This window comes from Eumetopias jubatus, unplaced genomic scaffold (assembly GCF_037043125.1).
Source record: "Eumetopias jubatus isolate StellerSeaLion01/CBP00866 unplaced genomic scaffold, mEumJub1_p1.0 scaffold_15, whole genome shotgun sequence".
Classification (NCBI taxonomy): domain Eukaryota; kingdom Metazoa; phylum Chordata; class Mammalia; order Carnivora; family Otariidae; genus Eumetopias; species Eumetopias jubatus.
The window spans coordinates 72,355,728-72,370,848 of record NW_028274821.1 but is presented as its reverse complement, the minus strand read 5'-3'; the positions used below and the strand labels follow the sequence as shown (position 1 = coordinate 72,370,848).

At 41.6% G+C, this 15,121-nt stretch overlaps 1 protein-coding gene across 1 annotated transcript in view; it reads left to right on the top strand.

Annotated features, from left to right (window-relative positions):
- Positions 1-15,121, top strand: part of SVEP1 (sushi, von Willebrand factor type A, EGF and pentraxin domain containing 1) — a 193,149-nt gene that overhangs the window by 27,579 nt on the left and 150,449 nt on the right. The window contains exon 3 of the mRNA XM_028108637.2: positions 1,464-1,640. Within this exon, the coding sequence (XP_027964438.2) occupies positions 1,464-1,640 (177 nt within the window). The remainder of the gene's footprint in view (positions 1-1,463; positions 1,641-15,121) is intronic.

The following is a 15,121-nucleotide window of genomic DNA, read 5'->3' as shown; positions in this document are numbered from 1 at the left end:
ATTACAATAAGCAAATATCTAGAAGGCATAATTCTCTGATCGAGTTTCCAGATTTGGTAAGGAAAGATCCTGTTCCTATTGCAAAAACATGATCAAGTCAAAGGAAATGAGCCTCATTTTCCCTGCCTTTAAGTCCTCTGAAGCTACTTTCAATTTGGATGGATCTACTTTTGGTCTCAAGACCATCCATGTTTCTGGCCATACTCCATAGACCTTGGTTACAGAATAATAACTTCCCCATATGTAACTTGTATACTTACCTCTTTCTCAGACCTGAATGCCAGTGTACTAGTCTTGGTAGCTAGATCTTTCTTGCTCCTAAATTGCTCTACTGCCAAATAATCCCATGGCCCAGTGCCTCAGAGCTAAGTGTGCATGTTGCAGACCTTTTACCCACACCACAGTTCCTTAGATGGAGCTTTAATAGGGTACATGACTGAACTGGTCTCTTTCCCTTGTGGCTGGAATCTTCTCTTTACTTTGCCCCCTGTGTATTGTTCAGAGTGTTAATGCATAGACACAGATGTTCCATAAATGAGGCCATCACCAATCTTCTTTCTGGGCATTCAATTGCAGTGCATGTGTCTTGCTGGAACTCACACATCTGAGTTCCTATGAGGGGCCCATTACTCTATCTGGGCCCAGCACCCGCCCAGGGATTTGGGCTAAGACTTTTGAACTTCTTCAGCAAAGTAAATGGAACTTATTATTTGCCTGATTCTAGGCCATCCATTCTGGACCGGTCGCCTTCAACCATACCCTGCCCTATTAAGTCACTTTCTGAACAACCCTGCTTGTGTTATTGAATTCCCAGCATGCCTCACTTCAGAACATGGCTCAAGTAATCAGTATGATCTCCATTCACATAAAACATGAGAAGTTACTTAACATAGAGAAATAAGCCATCTTCTGGTTCTATTATTAAACTTGTGTGGTGCTGTTAAGTCTTTATCCAATAACTGTAGAAGTGATGGTATCTATTCTTAAGCCAGTAGCTCATAATCCAAACCCTTATGCAGCAGTCAAGATTGTAATTTTATTTATCTTTTTGAAAAAGGGTTTTGGAAATCTAGTTACTGCTGCCCGACCTTGTATTGCAGCAGTGGAACACTGCTGGTGTGGAAGTCAGGGGAGTGAGTGACCTGGGGAACCGACTACGTTACTTCCTGCTGCATCTGGCGATTCCTCGCTGAAGTGCTTAATTTCTGCCTGACCCTGCATGGCCTTGAGAGCTTATGATGAGGTCCCAGACTGAAATAACTTCACTGGCTAAAGCAAATTCCCAGCCTGTGGTAGTGCACAGAACACACATGCATATTTGGGTGGGAGGGGAGTGCAGTTGGGAATTGGACGGATATGAAAAGCTATTTTGTCCAATTTGCACCTAAATTTTACCAACTGGAGAATGTAACAGTGAACTGCTAATTTGTTTTTTATTACTGTCTTTCCTGTGTCATTGACAGATCTGCCTTCTGGAAGTTTTATTCAAGAGGATATGTCCCATTGCTCATATCTGTGTGAGGCTGGCCAAGAGTGCTGTGACCGCATGGCAAGCTGCAAATGTGGGACACACACGGGGCAGTTTGAGTGCGTCTGTGAAAAGGGCTATTATGGGAAAGGGCTGCAGTACGAATGCACAGGTGAGTCTCTGGTTTGGGTGTAATTGTATCAGGTTATCTGTTGTGTAAAAAAAAGATTCCTGAACTCAGTGGCTTAAGACATTTATTTATTTGTTGGTTGGTTGGTTGGTTGGTTGGTTGGTTGGTTGATTTATGTATGTACGTATGTATGTATGTATATCACTCATGAATCTTTGGGTCAGTTAGGCAGCTTGTTTCGTCTCAGCTGTGCCAACTCAAACATTATCATTAGCTGTGATTGGGTAGGTTGCATCATTGCTCTTTGCTGGGTTTTCTTACCTGTTTGGGGATCAGCTGGCTGGAGTCTGGTCTACAGCGACTTTGTCTAGGACCACTAGGTTGGCCTTTATGGGGCCTCTCAGATTCTATCAGGCTAGCCTGGGCTTGTTCACGTGGTGGTGGCTGAAGTCCAAGAGGGAGAAAGGAAGTTTGCAGGGCCTCGTGAAGCCTTGATGTCCCTAGATCTGGGAAAGGAAGATTTGGGGGTCTTCTGTTTGTAATCAGTCAATAGCCAGATCTGTCCTATAGGCACTTAAGCCAAAATATGCCGTAGTCTCTGTAGGTGATTGAAGCTAGTGGGATTCTGGTCCTCAGGCCAGAATGTGTGGGGTTGTCACAAAAAATGTAACATTGGCATGATGATCTTTCAGCTCTTTACAGGTCTCCACAAAGGGACATCAGAAAGCTCTAAAAGTGACCTCACTTCACAGGGAAATTCACTGCATCGACATTTGTCATTTTACCTACTCTAGATTCCCTTACAAGAGGATCTTTGTATTTCTAATATTTTATTAGCAAGGCCAAGAAGAGCAATTTAGGACTCTGGTGTCCTACATTATATTTTAGGAAATACTTCTAAGTAATAGTCTCCTAATTTTTAGAAGTAGTATGTGGCTTTCTGTGATAACACGTTGTTTGTTCTTTTTTACCTAAAAGACAACATTTGCTATTTGGGAAGAATGTATTCCCATGGAAATGAACAGCTACCAGGAAAATTTAGGAGCAGTAGGTTTACTGTATATGATACCATGTGGTCTTTTGCTGTTTGTTTCATGTGAACGTTATTTTATTCTGACATTCGGAAGGTAGGTAAGCCTGCTGGACAGCGCAGAAAGGTGTCTCTCTCCTGTCTACGTGACCTGCTGTCTCTCTTTCCTTTTTTCTCCTTCTCCTCCTAGGACATTTCCTTTTGTGTTCTTCTTTTATTCTCCTTTATTCCCATTGCCCCTCAGTTCCCCTCCTTTAATTTCTCCTTCCTCCCCTGGCCTTTGTCCCACCAGGCAGACACATACTTCCTAGGTCCAAGCATCCATGCTCACCCAGCAAATCACTCCTTTCTTGGCTCTGCTCCTACCCCACCCAGCAGGAATTCTCATTTAAGCAGAAGAAAGGGGAAAGAAATCAGCCCAACTGCCTCTGAGTTGGCAAAATGCCTCCCCTGGAATCTTCCCACACTTTCATCCACAGCCCAGCTTGGCACTCTCCCCAACACCCCCTCCTTTCCCCCCTCTCATCCTAGCCCACCAGACACAGGCAGAAGCTCTCATTTTCTTTGCTCCATGCTGTAGTCAGCATGTCTGCTTTTCGTGTGGTTGTAGACTGAACTGTTCCCTGCCAACAAGCCACTGCCGAGTGGCTGCCCAAGAGCCTCAGCCATGCTGGGCTGCAGCCCCCACTGCTCCACGGCCCTATAATCTTGCATCCCAAGGGATAAGTGGCAGGATGAGACAGGGGGCAGTTCACAAACCCCCACTACCCCTGGTTCCCCAAGTAGCTGTGGCTGCTCCTGGTCGTACATTCCAGGCTGAAAGGCACAGCAATGTGTAATATGTGTGAGGTTGGGTGGATCTGTCACTAGAGCCTCACAGAGGAGACAGGAGTACTTTTGCAGCTGGTTCTTGCCAAGCACACCGAGCACAAAAGGGTTAATTTATCCATCCCTTCTCCTAAAGTAATAAGCCTCAGCTTACTACTTCCTTTCATGCAAGATTTAAATGAGATATAGTTGTATTGATACAAATGTTCATATTGTCACCTTTAGTATTTGTGGCTATGGGGTTAGGAAAAAGAGTACTGGAACCCCAACATCTATGCTATGATCTGTATATTTGTAGGAGACCACACCCATCACTGGCTTCTCCTACATGCTAGGAACTAAGAGAAGAGAAACTCATTACATCTTTCCTATGGCATGAAAGACTCATTACCAGACTCTTTAGGAAAGGCAAAAAGAAATATTAGCTCTACATCATCCAGTACTGAAAACCTGAAAGCCATGAGCCCCTTTTAAAATCTATTCAGTGGACAGATGTTATTGAGCTTGTTTTTCGGGCCAAGCCCTGTGCTAGGCACCAGGCAGGGATTTGACAGTGAATGGACAGACATGGTCCTCAGCTGCTGGGAACTTAGAGTCGATGCACACAAGTCAGTCTGTAATCACAAACTGTGATGTGTGCTATTAAGTAAAAAGGCTAGTGCTGTAAGGAAGGAACTGTAGGGAAGATTCTACTAAGATCGTCCCTCTAACTAAGATCTGAAGGTGTCTTGACGATAGCTGTTTTCTTTTTTTTCTTAAAGATTTTATTTATTCATTTGAGATGCAGAGATAGAGAGAGCATGAGCAGGGAGAGAGGGAGAGGGAGAAGCAGGCTCCCTGCTGAGCCAGGAGCCTGATATGGGGCTCGGTCCCAGGACCCCGGGATCATGACCCGAGCCGAAGGCAGATGCTCAACCATCTGAGCCACCCAGGCGCCCCATGATGATAGCTGTTTTCTTGCTCCGGGAGAGGATGTTACCTTTTGCTCCAAAGAGTTGGAATTATGAGTATTTTTCCTCAGTGTAGAAACAATGCCTTTCAGAACCAAATCATTCCTCTGTAGAGCCAGGGGAAACCTTAGAGATTATCTACATGAAATCCCTCACTCTACAGGAGGAAATTGAGGTCTTGGGAAAGATTAATATTTTGCTTAAGATAGCCTGTCTAGCCATCAGCAGGACCCCAAAAGGGACCCAGGACACTTTTCTCTCAGTTCTATGTTGTTTCCAAGATATCCCACTGCTTATTTTGTATTTTTGAAAATAGCTTCTTATATACGTTGCTTTTCAGACACCATAGACACTGAATTGTGCTCAGAGTGTTTAAAAACACAGGAAGATCTGGCTCAAATTCACCCTCTGCCAATTATAAACGATGTGGCTTTGGACAATTAATTTCTTCTGAGTCTCAGTTTCTTCTGTGAAATGTGCCTAATAATGGTGTATATAGATAGATATACATAGATACAGATTTATATATGTACACACATCTATATCTTTGTATATAGAAATACATAGATATGTGTATAGGTGTGTATACATATATATATCTTATATATGTATATATATTTAGGTTGAGAGAATATACATAGACCACTTAGGATAGTATCTGGCACACCAATTCTTAATCAGTGGTACTTTTATTATTATTCATTATTGTTAGATAATATAAATATTATTAGAAATTTAATGAATGAATATTAAAGTAGTTACCTCACATATGAGATACTTGAAGATAAATGACACCATGTATTTTATAAAGCTTTGGTGTGGTAGGATACTGAAGATCTAGACACACAGGTGAACACCATCAAGAAGGCTTGCACCTACTAAGGTTGGAATGCAGTTTTGTTTTGTTTTGTTTTTGAGAGAGAGAGAACACGCGTGAGTGTGGGGTGGGAGGCAAGGAGAGAGGGGGAAGAGAATCCCAACCACGCTCCACACTCCGTGCAGAACCTGATGTGGGGCTCCATCCCGTGACACTGAGATCATGACCTGAGCTGAAATCAAGAGTTGGACGCTTTATCGACTGAGCCGCCCAAGCGCCCCTGGAATAAATTTTGACCTGATGAGTCTCCAATGAAAATCAAGAACCCTGAGTGAGAGAAGGCAGTGGGATAATGCGCCACTGGATGTTGAAGAAAGTAGAGTTTGTTTGCTTTGATTAGGGAAAAAATATCCTGAGCTAAATTATATCTGTTAATTTCATAGACAAGAATGCTAGAGCTAACTGTAAGGGCTTTGCTCACTTGGGAGATGAGGAAACTCCATCCCATGATCACATGGGAAGTAAGCGGTGGAGCTGAAGCAGAATGCAGGTCTCCCAGCTCTGTACGGTCCTTCCTTTATTCTAGATTGTCTCCACTGGAGCTGTGAGACTTCAAAGAAAGCTGATGACTGTGGTTATCACTGTGCTCTTCTCTTTTTCCCTCCTTGTTCTGGGTGATTGGCAATCTGGGGTGCCTGGGTTCTCCAACAATGACTTTGCTAAGCACTGTCCAGTGGCTCTGCTTGAAGTGGCTTGAGCACCACTGTCATGGTAAGCAGCTGCTTTGCGGACAAGACCTTGATGCATTAAAAGATTTTAATTAAAATTTAATTTAAAAAATTAAAAAGATTTTAATCATTGTGGATCCGTTCCACATCCTGAACATTTTAACTTGAATGCAAGCTTGAAGACATTCATTAGAAGTTACTAACAAGTAATACTTTGTCAAAAGAGTTCAATTTTATGAGGCATTTCTTAATATGCTTGAACTGGTTTTTGATTTCCCTTGGCTCAAAACTTGAGTTCATTTCAAAATAATCACATGCTTTTAGCTGGTGGTCTTGGAGAGTGTGTGCTAATAGGTTTTACAGAAGTGAAGACCATATAATAAATAGATAATCCAAGGTAGATGCTTTCTTTATGTACGTCTTATTCATTTGTATAATAGTGCTGACCATAGAAACCATATTCAACAGAAGTTCAACTAATGTTAAAAAATCTGCTAAGGAAAGAGAATTTGAAACACAGTTGTAATACTTACAGATCCATCCCCCAGATAGTCCAGTCTCAGGGAGGTATTGCAATAAAAGAAATCTAGTCCAGCAATCCAAATAAATTTCAAAATAGTATAAGTCCTTTTCTTGATTTTCTCCAACTCCAAAACAGGGATATATAGACTATAGCAATTCTTAAAATCTCACTTTTCTCATCATCCTTTCCCTTAGAAACCATAGCTCTTTTGTACTTATCTCTTCAAATTCCTCCTTACAAACACACACACACACACACACACACACACACACACACACACACACACACACACGCTCATACTTAAGCACACCTGGGCTTTCCAAGTCCTAACTCAAACTCCTTACCCTTCTCTTTCCTCTTGAGTCTGCATCACCCTCTGGGGAACCACAAGTGGAGAAAGGCCAGGAATACTTGCGTATCGATCCTTTTTGTTGATGTTATAAATCAATGCTTTATAAAAGGTCTATGATATCTTGTTTTTTAAAAAACCTACATAACTCAGTTTCATTTACTGTAAATATTTTGTATGATTCAGAAATTCAGGTATGGAATTTTTTTTAAAAGATTTTATTTATTTATTTGAGAGAGTGAGAAAAAGAGAAGGAGTACAAGTGGGGGGAGGGGCAGAGGGAAAGCAGACTCCGCACTGGGCAGAGAGCCCGACTTAGGGCTCGGCGCTTGATCCCAGGACCCCAAGATCATGACCTGAACCGAAGGCAGAGGCCCAACTGCCTGAGCCACCCAAGCACCCAGGTACCTACATGTCCTTGTTTAAACAGTTGAGAAGATATTCCTCTAGGATTAGTAATTGAACTTCAGCCAAGGGAACTATATTGCGAAACTGTGGAGTCTAATGAAAAGAAGGTGTTGCTTCCATTTCTAGCTCTGGCATTCCTTTCTTCATTCTGCTTCCTTAACACTGGCATATTTGGACAGTGATACGGATGATGATGAGGATGACAGCAATAATAACTGGTAATAATTAATTAATATTTAAAGAGCACTTACGATATTCCAGGCCCTTCCCAAGCATTGCTATATATTAACTCACTTAATGTTTATAATAACTCTCTGGAGTATTGTTTCATTTTAGAGACAAGGAAACTTAAAGTCTGAGAGGTTGAGTAACTTGTCTGAGTCACATAACTAGTAGAGCTGAGAGATAAACCCAAGTTGTCTGGCTCCAGAGCGTACAGTCTGGCCATAGAGATAGACATTTAACAAATGAGCACACAATTACAAATACAGTTTCAAATTTTGTTAATTATTAGTTTGACCCTTATGAGGTCATCAATATTTGATCATTTTCTACCCATAAAATAGCAGCTTCATATGTTTTAACCAAATACTAGGAAGGAAAAGAAGAAAATGAGTTATATAAGATACAGATCTGTTTAATGATTTTTAATTATGACTCATTCATAGAATAAACTTCAAGCTTCTTAGCCTGGCATAAAGGCTTTGCCTAAGTTGGCCTGTATTTACCCTCTGAGCTAAGAGCTGGAACTCATTATAGTTTCCCCCAAATATCATGCTATTTCGTTCCTCAGACCTTTTTTCATGCTTCTGGTTCCCTTCCCCACCGCACCCAACTATTGTCTTTGTCCTACTTCACCAGACTAGTGATTCTAACAGGCACTGACAAATTCATTGTGTGTGCCCATTGCCTACCTTCAGAGGTATAGTGAGTGCTCAAGAAAGAGGATGTAGGTAAGAGGTCAAGTTTAATACCAGGATCTTAAATGGGTGAGAACACATTATTGAAATCTCAGGCAATTGCATGGATTTCATGTCTGCCTTGGGCACCACAGGATCCCTAGCCCAAAGGAACATGGTAAGAAATTTATAACAATGTATTTTTTAATGTAAAATATTTACATTTGGTTAAACTTTGTCAACAAAAAATCAAATTCAATGTATGGTTGATATCCTGGAGTGGTCATTTTTAGATAGCTAGATCATCACATCTATTGTGGATAGCCAGTGAACTCTTGTTGTAAATCCAAACAATGGCAGATGTTCTAAGCTTTCCCCTGAAGGGATTTGAGAGATGCAGAGTATGAAAACAATAGGCATCTTGAGGACACTGCTTCTTTGCAGACATTGACTCCATTTCATTGAATTTGGAATGATTTGCAGATTGAAAATTATAGCTGGATGAGGGCCAAGGCTGAGGGCTGGATAACGAGCAGAAGCCCCAGTTATATTATTTTTCATAAAAGGAGGATACACTGTAGAAAAAGAAACACTAAAATATTTGTGTGGAAGTATCTTATACATGTAAATATATGCACATGAATCCCCACCCCCATGCTGCACACAGACATTTTCCTGTCTAAATATTATGTCATTTCTTTGGAAAGAGAGAGGACAGAGAGCTCTAGAAATTCTTGAATGGAAACCAAAACATTTGGCAATCTTGTTCTCTGAGCAGAGCTTAGCTGACTTTTTTTTTCCCAAAAACATCCCCAGCGGTGCCTAATAATGAATTTGTAAGGTGTAAGGAATCTGTACAACGTATTCCTATTTGCTTTTTATGAGGGAATATTGTTAGCAGGTTGACACTGGTTACCATCAGCTTTAGCAGAAGGATGGTTAGCAGCTGCCTAGAGTAGGCTAGTTTGTTCAGTTTTCCACTGATTAAGGTAGGTATTCAGTCCTGGTGGTGCATTTTCCAGTCTATCATGATTTTATAACAGGGAAATGCATAGAATTAGATGCATTAAACATCACCAAACTTCAAAGTCAGTAAATTTTATTTTCAGTTCAGTTATTGTATTCTTCAGCTCTGTGATTTCTGTTTGGTACCTTCTTTTCTTTTCTTTCTTTTTTTTTCCTTAGAGAGAGAGCACGTGTGTTGGGGCAGGGCAGGGGAGAGAGAGGGAGAGGGAATCCTAAGCAGGCTCCATACCCAACGTGGAGCCCAACTCAGGGCTCAAACCCATAACCTGAGCCTAAATCAAGAGTCGGCCACTTAACCGATTGAGCCACCCAGGTGCTCCTCTCTTTGGTACTTTCTTATATTTTCTGTCTCTCTGTTGAAGTTCTCACTGTGCTCATCCATTCTTCTCCTGGGCTCAGTGCGCATCTTTATGACCCATTACTTTGACCTTGTATCAGGTGAATTTCATTAAGGTTTTTTTTTGCTGAGGTCTTATATTTTTTTTTGTTTGAAACATATTCCTCTGTTTCTCCATTTTGCTTGACTGTCTGTGTTGGTTTCTATGCATTAGATAAAACAGCCACCTCTGTCTTGAGGGAATGACCTCATGTAGGAGATGAACCTTAACTCTGGTTGTCTCAAAACTTTGTGATTGTCCAAGCAGCCATTTTTATTATTAGTGGCTCCCAGTTGTTGAGGGTACGCCAAGACCTGACAGTGTCCCAAAGGGGAGGAGCTCAGTTTGCATCTGACTGCAGGTCGATTAGAAGGCAGACCCTCAGGCAGCAGCTTTTAAAGGATGCAAATATAGATAGGCTTGTGGGAATGCTCTCAAAAGCCCTGCCGGCCACCAGAGCCAGGTGATCCAGAAGTGTCCCCTCGGTGGCAGTCGTAAAAATTCAGGCTCCAGTGGAGTGTATACGTTCTTTTGGGGGAGATATTGGTGAGCTGTCACAAGGCTGAGATAGCATCTACCTGCCTCCATTCCCTCAGAGCAGTAGGCCTCGGTGTGCCTAACCTGAGACCTATGCCTGCAGGCCAAGCTCCAAGACAAGCAGCAGGCCTCTTGGAAAGGATAGAGGGTGTCTTTCAGTCTGCTGTCTGTGCGGTGCCCTGGGGGTGGTAGCCTACCAAAGACTGTCTCTCCCAGTGGTACCATCTGTGGGACCCAGGAGCACAAGCCCCGGGCCACCAGAGTCAGGGGATCAAGGGGCAGCCTCAGAGCCAAAGCTGCAAAGCCAGGGCACCAGATGGGACATACTGTCACTGTAGAGTGTGGCAAAGGGACTGCAACCAGATGGTGCCTGCTGGGAAAAAGGAAAAAAAGCCTAGTGTTTAAAACAAATAAACAGACAAGATGGTGCCCACTGATGAGAGCAAGTGTGAAGATGGTGCCTGCCAGCCAGCAGGCTTCTAGCTGTGAGCTCTGTGAAATGCCTGCCCCTCAAGCTGGCCCTTTAAGGTTAGCAAATGAGCCTCATCACATGACGTCTGGGTGCTGTCGGATGGGCTGCTTGCGCTGAGTGGGGGCAGGCATGTGGCAGGAGCCCCGTGAGAGCTGCTTCTCTTGGTTACAGTCCTATGCAGCCTGTGGATGTGAGCCTTGAGCCTGCTTGGTTTTCAAAGCTAGCTGTTTCTGGGGCTCATCAATCAGGTGCAGTTCTTAGGAGTTCAGGTGCCCAAAGTGGGGTTCAAACCCTTCACTCCTCATGGAGAATCTCTGGGCTTTGAGTTTCCTCGAAGTGGTGGGTCACCCTGGGCGGGGACAGGGTTTGTGGTGAGATTGTGTCCCTTGATATGGGCCTGACGCATAGGGGTTGCTCAGGTTTTGGATTTTTTTCAGAGGAAGTTGTTCCATATGTAGCTGCAGAGTCCATGTGTCCTTGGGACAAGGTGAGCGCAGGATCCTCTTATAATTGCCATTTTAAACCAGAACCTCCCAAAGTCAGTGTTTTGAGTTTTTTTTAGAAATACTCATAAAAATATATCCAGCATTCTAAAATTGTCAAAATACAGATTATAACCAGTTCCTGCTACGATATCATTATAAAACCTTATCTTTTTTCCTTCTATTCCCTGGCCCCGTAACTCCAGTAACAATGAAAAGGGTGCAAAGGAAAACGTTTAACATCTGCTAATTAGTAGTCTTTAAATATTTTGCTCACATAACCCCTAAAAAATTGAAAACCCATATAACCCTTGTCGAAAGCAGCCATTGGAAAATTTTCAGCAGGATTTTAAAAGATGATATTTCCATAATACTGTATTGACTTTTATTTTATTTTTTAAAAAGATTTTATTTATTTATTTGACAGAGAGAGAGACAGTGAGAGAGGGAACACAAGCAGGGGGAATGGGAGAGGGAGAAGCAGGCTTCCCGCCGAGCAGGGAGCCTGATGCGGGGCTCCATCCTAGGACCCTGGGATCGTGACCTGAGCTGAAGGCAGACACTTAACTGGCTGAGCCACCCAGGCACCCCGTATTGACTTTTAAAACAAAACTGTTATATCACTTTTAAATGTACCCATTGAAATCTAAATACTATAACAAATTTGATTCTTTCTAGTAGTATCCCTTTGTGAAGCAGCTGTTTTCAAAGCAGAACCTTTGCTTGGTTGCTTGTTTTCTTAGATCTCTTCCATTCTACTTGCACCACCTAATTCAAATGCAGTGTATTTTTTAAAATTTTTTTATTGCTATGTTAATCACCATACATTACATCATTAGTTCTTGATGTAGTGTTCCATGATTCATTGTTTGTACATAACACCCAGTGCTCCACGCAGAACGTGCCCTCTTTAATACCCATCACCAGGCTAACCCATCCCCCACCCTCCTCCCCTCTAGAACCCTCAGTTTGTTTTTCAGAGTCCATCGTCTCTCATGATTCGTCTCCCCCTCCGACTTACTCCCCTTCATTCTTCCCCTCCTGCTATCTTCTTCTTTTTCTTTTTTCTTAACATATGTTGCATTATTTTTTTCAGAAGTACAGATCTGTGATTCAACAGTCTTGCACAATTCACAGTGCTCACCATAGCACATACCCTCCCCAATGTCTATTACCCAGCCACCCCATCCCTCCCACCTCCAACCACTCCAGCAACCCTCAGTTTGTTTCCCGAGATTAAGAATTCCTCATATCAGTGAGGTCATATGATACATGTCTTTCTCTGATTGACTTATTTCACTCAGCATAACACCCTCCAGTTCCATCCACGTCGTTGCAAATGGCAAGATCTCATCCCTTTTGATGGCTGCATAATATTCCATTGTGTATATATACCACCTCTTCTTTATCCATTCATCTGTCGATGGACATCTTGGCTCTTTCCACAGTTTGGCTATTGTGGACATTGCTGCTATAAACATTGGGGTGCACGTACCCCTTCGGATCCCTACGTTTGTATCTTTGTGCTAAATACCCAGTAGTGCAATTGCTGGATCGTATGGTAGCTCTATTTTCAACTGTTTGAGGAAACTCCATACTGTTTTCCAGAGTGGTTGCACTAGCTTGCATTCCCACCAACAGTGTAGGAGGGTTCCCCTTTCTCCGCATCCCCGCCAACATCTGTCGTTTCCTGACTTGTTAATTTTAGCCATTCTGACTGGTGTGAGGTGGTATCTCATTGAGGTTTTGATTTGGATTTCCCTGATGTCGAGCGATGTTGAGCACTTTTTCATGTGTCTGTTGGCCATCAAATGCAGTGTATTTTTATGTTCTAAAGCCTTTTATTGATCACAGAATTCTGCTTCTTTGCCACAAGAGTTGTGGATATATATTGAAATTAATTTTTAAATTTTCTGTGACCAAAATTGCTGTTCAATTGAGTTATTATTATAAGTGTTATTTGTATAAAATTTGTCAAAGATATTATTCCTTTTGATACTTATTACCTGTAGAAATAAGTTGCTATTGGAGATTCATGTCTTCATGAGATGGATCATGATTAATTCATGTGTCCATGGACTTCTTTTATTAGAATAATAGGGCATACAACATCAATTTCATTTCTATTTTTCATTTTTGTAGGTTTTAGTGCTGAAAACCTTCTTCATACAAATATGTAGATTGGACTTGAAAGAGTTGTGTTATATTGATGTCACTCAGTTCTTTGAGTTCCTCCTGAGTGTGTGCAAAAAATAATATGAATTATCTATCATCAAAAAAAATACTGCAGATGATCTGTTAGCTGACTGTTCCCTTAGGTCCTTTTCCAATTTTATTGAAATTGAAGAATTGAAATACTTTTGACTTGCAAAAGGAGTTATTACCCAATCATTTCAATCATTATAATCATTCATTTTTTCACAAAGTCTCTTTGCTAGGACATGTTAAAAGACTACCCATTACTATTTCACGTGGAAGGGCTTTGTTTAATCTAATCACATCTGGGAAAATCAAAACAATACAAATTTTTTTAAAAGATTTTATTTATTTGAGAGAGAGAGAGAATGAGAGATAGAAAGCACGAGAGGGAAGAGGGTCAGAGGGAGAAGCAGACTCCCTGCTGATAAGGAAGCCCGATGTGGGACTCAATCCCGGGACTCCAGGATCATGACCTGAGCCAAAGGCAGTCGCTTAACCAACTGAGCCACCCAGGCGCCCCAAAACAATACAAATTTTAATAAACCTTCAGTAGTCCAGTAATTTCTGATAAAATTATTTTACCTTAGAATGTGCATTAGTATATTCTTACCAAAATCTTGGAGCCATAGATTTAGCTTATTTAATCTATGGACAAATATCTATATATAACCTGTTTGTGAAAATATTTCACACAGTTAAATCTGTTCTCCAAATCGGACTTATTTTCTGAGAGAAAAAGGCTAAATAAGCTAATGCACCTTCCGGTGGCCAGCATATTACTTTAGATTTCCACAATTGACAAATAAGGCAGAGAGCCTGCTCTAGTTTCTCAGCTGGATAGAATAAGTTGCTGCCACCTTCAGTGTTTCTCATGGATATTGTCTCCCTTGCTTTGTCCTCATCAGACTCTTCTAAAGAAGTGACATATTCTTTGACACTAGTCAGGAAGTTGAAAAGAAAAGGTGGTAAGTGAACAATGCCTTTACTCCCACTTCCCCAGCATACAATATTTTTGAAATCAGAACATCCCAGAAATGAACCAAAATACTCCATTTCCAATGTCGGGAAATAATGATATTTAACTGAAATATGTGTAAAACAAGGAACGTTTCTTAGAGGACTTGCATATTGTACCTTAATTAAGGGAAGTTCTCCAGGTATCAAGAGTTTGAATCGTGCGGGAGCTTTGTTGCCTTGGGACAATGCATCCTAGTAAGATTTAGAAGGGATGAAAAGTACACATTTCTTTTGAAAGGTGAATGAAGGGCAGTTGCGAAAAGGTACTCTAGACGCTTTCTCTGGTACATCAACTTACGTAAGGGTACCTGTCCATGTTGAGGTTCTGTAAATTGTTCCTCAAAATGATTCATGCCACAACCACACGCCTCTTGCAAAGTTTTTGCCTACTTACATTCCTCATTTGCAGAAGAGGAAACAGTGTTAAAGAATTTAAGAAGTTTCCCTAATGTCATTCAACTGTAAAGAAGTTAGCATGCAGACCCAGCTCTCTTGGATTCGAGAATTCATGCTGCCTCTGAGTAATGACTCAGTAATGACTGCCTACAGTCCAATCCATAGCCCTCATTGCACAGTTATTATCCATCAAAGAAATGATCCGGAAATACTTTGCTGCTCTTTTCAGGTTATATTTATTTTAATTTTATTTTTTTTAAAAAGATTTTTATTTATTTATTTATTTGAGACAGAATGAGAGAGAGAGAGCACATGATGGGGGGAGGGTCAGAGGGAGAAGCAGACTCTCCGCCAAGCAGGGAGCCCGATGCGGGACTCGATCCAGGGACTCCTGGATCATGACCCGAGCCAAAGGCAGTGGCTTAACCAACTGAGCCACCCAGGCGCCCATTTCAGGTTATATTTAAAGTAAGCTGTTGTTTCTA